Source organism: Xyrauchen texanus, chromosome 16, assembly GCF_025860055.1.
Source record: "Xyrauchen texanus isolate HMW12.3.18 chromosome 16, RBS_HiC_50CHRs, whole genome shotgun sequence".
NCBI classification, from domain to species: Eukaryota; Metazoa; Chordata; class Actinopteri; order Cypriniformes; family Catostomidae; genus Xyrauchen; species Xyrauchen texanus.
In genome coordinates, this window is record NC_068291.1 from 1,526,873 (window position 1) to 1,531,366 (window position 4,494).

General features: G+C 36.9%; 1 protein-coding gene across 1 annotated transcript; it reads left to right on the top strand.

The window, feature by feature from the left end:
* The first annotated feature begins 771 nt into the window (after window positions 1–771).
* On the top strand, window positions 772–4,136 carry olfm4.1 (olfactomedin 4, tandem duplicate 1). Its single transcript, XM_052144963.1, has 5 exons — window positions 772–825; window positions 1,038–1,196; window positions 1,276–1,488; window positions 3,063–3,210; window positions 3,295–4,136. Exons 1-5 carry the CDS (start codon window positions 772–774, stop codon window positions 4,134–4,136), a joined length of 1,416 nt encoding a protein of 471 aa, XP_052000923.1.
* The last annotated feature ends 358 nt before the right edge of the window (window positions 4,137–4,494 follow it).

Consider the following 4,494-nt stretch of genomic DNA (forward strand, 5'->3'; position numbering starts at 1 on the left):
TAGAGTACATCTATCATAAGCATAATTGAGAACTGAAATGAAGTTACACAAAAAATTGTCACTAAATTTCTGTATTCTAGCAAGACATCCTAATTAGGATAAATATTATTACTTGGTACATCCTAATGTTTATAAGTGTCTAAATGATTTCAGCTAATGGCTAAAGAGGATTTAACCTTAACCTTCAGAAAATGTTAATTATTAAACTCACGAGGTCAAACTAAATGTTCTGGACAAAATTATGACATATCTCTATGATTTTAATTGTTAAACACAAACTAAGACCTTTGGTGGGACAGACCAAAGAACAGCTTCTTTTCATGTTTTCTTAGATAAATGTATCATCTATGAACATTGGTTTTGTGGCTATTTTGCTTTTACAAAATTACAGGTAAATGCCCCAGACTTTTAGTTAATGTTCTACTAATGACAGTACTGATGACCGAACTTGCAACATGAACACGTCTTTCTCAACATCATTCCTTTTACTGCCAATTTATCTAATTTGCAGCATATGGCCACGTCTTGTCCTGAATGTATGATGAAATATCAGGGGAAAACACAACTTTGTTGTATTTACATACTCATGCTGTGAGTGCTGCCCTAAATCCACACAATGAACTGCCTGAGCAGCGTTGAGTAAAGGATATGAGCATGTTTGCATATCATCAGTTGAAGCTGTCAAAAGTCCAGATGCTGATGATGTGTCACATATGATGGTCTTTAAAAGCCAGAGATCTCAGTTACTGCAACACAACGGACTGATGCACAATGATCGCCACACTGCTTTATTTTGTCATCTTAAGATCTGCTGCTGTTAGGGGGGTGAGTACAAAACAAGTTTATTTCAATGCACATTTAAAACGACAGAAATATAGAAAACCAAGCAGGTCTTAAAAGATGAGTTCACACAAAAATGAAAATTCTATCATCAAATACTCAGCGAACATCATTCGCTTGACCGAAATAAACAGAAATCATTCATAGGGCTGATGTAGAAGAAGACAGAAGCTGATAAATTTCTTGTGTATTTGTAGGCACTGAGTCCCTGGACAGAGAGCAATGCCACTGATTCCAGTGGAGAATGCATTTGTGAGGCCTTTCTGTCCAACAGCACTTTTCCAATCGGAGAGCTCATCTCGCTGGAGAACACAGCTGTGGAGATCAACCGCAAACTGGAGATGGAGATTAGCAAGGTCTGGAGGAACCTCAAGAACCCCCATGAGATTTGAGTGTCTGAAGGAAAGTATGTAGAACATTTTGTGTGTATTACAGGTGGAGATGTACGAGAGTAAACTACAGGTTTATACAGCAAAGATCATGAATCTGACAGTGTTGATTGAGTTGATGGAGGGTGACCCTGACTCCTACAATGAGTTCCACATGGAGGAGGTGAAGATCAAGATCAAGCAGGTGGAGGCTCTGATCGTAGAGCTGCAGCTGTCTATACAAACCACTTCTTCTGTGCTGGTATCCATACGCCAACAGGTAACGCTCTGATTAATCCCAACATACTGTTAATGTAGAACTATTGTTTTTGAAATCCCTAATTTGAGTTCAAATTGTTCAACTGTAACTCTTTCAAGAGCTTTCAAGGTACTTCTACTGACTCTATTCCTTCAGACTTCAAAGTTCTCTTCACATAGGGTTGCACAATAATTTAATAAATAATCAAGATTAGATTAGATTTAGATTACAATTACAGCTGTACAATGAACTAATCGTGGTCAATTATAGCAGTCCATGCAGGTCTACTCATGGACATCAAAATGTTACATTTAATTTTCTTTTTATCAAATGTTTTGCAGCGACTGAGCATTGTTACCATTCTCAGACAAGTTCATTGCTTGCTTCTTTGTATAATTTATTCAAAATTTGAATAACAGAATTATTTTAAGCTTCTATGAGGGCCAATGTGAAGTTGACTATTTAGACAAATAGTCTTGATTTAGTGATGCGTAAAACAACAATAAAGTCATTCAGAAACACAGTTCTCAGCATATTTATACCCGACATTAAGAATACAGCATGCAGTTGATCAGCATTTAAACCTAAATTCTATTCATCGAAATTAATCGCAATTACAATATCAAGTGAAATAATTGACAATTAGAATTTTTGACACAATTGTGTAGCCCTAATATGACATTTAAAGCTCAAATCAAACTTTAAACTATTGCAAATACTTCCAGGCAAGATTTTGTCAAGCCAACATACCTTACATTTTTAATGTCCAGTTTATCTTACAATTGCACACTTGAAAATCTTTTAAAAAATTAGGTGCTGTGATCCATGTTTCGCCGCAGTTTCCTGGTGAAATTAACACTAAAGGCGCTACAACAACTGTGCAGTTCATTCACATTCACACGAACGAGTACAACAGCGGATTATGACTTTATGAACACTTATTTGTCGCTCTATTACTCACACAGTGCTATGTTTTGATATAGAAATGCTTTTAGTATAATGCATAATTTGAAAAATGATACAGTTTAGCACTTGTATTACAGACCCACCTACATATACATACTTATCCCAGTGTGATTAGCTCCTGTGGCAGTTCACTTTATAAAGTAGTTGACTTTAGGCTCAGAAGATCGCGGTTTGGCTCCAGCCAAGCACGCAAGCTGGCACGTGAGATGAAAGTGTCATAGAAGCGACACAAAATGATGTCAGAAAATGTGCTTTTCATGTCCCATTTGCTTTTTCCACACTATCGGCTTGGTTTAAGTGTTGGTTTAGGGTAGGGATGTCTTATTCACCTCTCATTTACATTTAGGACATTACTGGTTAGGTTTAAGATGAAGTTTTAGGTTAGGGGGTTACATTTTACTCACTAAAACCATCTAATAATTCCCTTAAAAACCTTGTCTGATTAAAACATTATTCAATCACTTTTGGCGCCTCTCATTGGACATTTAACTAGGAAACTGCAGCTAAATATGTAATGAAGCATGCGATTTAATTTTGCAAAAATGTTGCTACTGTGATGTGATGTTCTTGAGATTAGGCTGTATCTGTGTGACTTAACTGTGTATCTTTGATGATTTTGATGGAAACAGGTCAGTGTTATGATTGAAGTGCTGACTCGACTGGAGGTCACCTATGACAAGAACATTGTTCTTGTGACACGTCGAGAGTACATCATTCTACAGCAGAAACTGCAGGAATGTGAGAGACGCCACAATGAAATCTTCAATCCAAACATTGGTATGTTTTTCAAGTATGATGACACTGAATGTGCAACTTAAGAATCTATATTTATTAACTCATTTACTTGTTTTTCTTTTCAAGGAATCTGTAATCATGGTGGAATAAGAAAAATCAGTCAGCCATTCATCAGCCAGCTGAACGCAGACCTGAATGCAGGTTATAAGTATGGAGGATGGGGTAAAGACTCCAAGCCCTTGCCTGGCTCTGAGAATATGAACTGGTACTCGGGCTTTTCCGACACTCTGGTCAGCAGAATCACACTCTATGATGACTATTATAAACTGATCATGAGACAGGGTTTTAGTACACATGAGTTATACCTTGTATATAAATATGATTGGCGAGGCACTGGAAACAATTACATAGTGCGGGCAAATACCCTTTACTATCAGTTCAGAAGTCCTTTTAGCATGGCGAAGTACAACATGACCAGCAAAACAGCCGAGTACAAGGTGGTTCCAGAGGCTACGACCCGATTCTCATACCACTACTCGCCCAATCAGAACCTGGACTTTGCTGCCGATGAGACTGGGATGTGGGTAACTTATGCCACAGAGGAGTCAAATGGTAAACTAGTTTTGGGGAAGATAGACGAGGAGTCGTTTGCATTAGAGGAGGTTTGGCAGACCAATATTTTCAAACCATCTGTAGGAAATACATTTATGGTATGTGGGGTTCTATATGCCACAAGGTCTGTAGACTCTAAAACCGAGGAGATATTTTACACTTACAACACTCGTACCAAAGAGGAAAGCCATGTTAGTATTCCCTTTGAAAAGTTCCAGGATTCCTATGTCTACTTGGACTACAACCCCACCGATCAGAAGCTTTACATGTACAACAATGGTTATTATGTCAACTATCATGTTTGGTTCAACCATGAAGGTTCTAGAGATAAACCACAACTCTTGACTGGAAAGTGACCTGAATCCTGAAATATTTAAGCATGAAGTTGTTCTAATAAACAACTGCATGTTCTACTTTGTAAGTTGCTTTGGATAAAAGTGTCTTCCAAATGAATAAATCTAAAATGTAAACAGAAAACCAGTGTATGTTCTATATTTCTGTGTTTGTATTAAACTCTTATGAGCAGGATTTCTAAAGTTAGGTTTTTTCTTGTAAATCAATTTCTACTGATATTTCTTTTTTTTAAAAATAGAATTTTCTCTTTTAATTAAAAATACTGAAAACATTTGTAGTGACTAATCTTTTAATAGTCTAAATAGTCTTTAAGCCTCTTCTTGAGTCTACTGGTGGTGTTAGGTGCTTCTTTTGCTTTTT

Excerpts from the sequence above, each read along its gene's own strand:
- olfm4.1 (XM_052144963.1), top strand. The coding sequence starts at position 772 with ATGATCGCCACACTGCTTTATTTTGTCATCTTAAGATCTGCTGCTGTT. Across the intron at positions 826-1,037 it reads GATCTGCTGCTGTTAGGGGG|GCACTGAGTCCCTGGACAGA; the intron begins GTGAGTACAAAA and ends GTGTATTTGTAG. Across the intron at positions 1,197-1,275 it reads TGGAGATGGAGATTAGCAAG|GTGGAGATGTACGAGAGTAA; the intron begins GTCTGGAGGAAC and ends TGTGTATTACAG.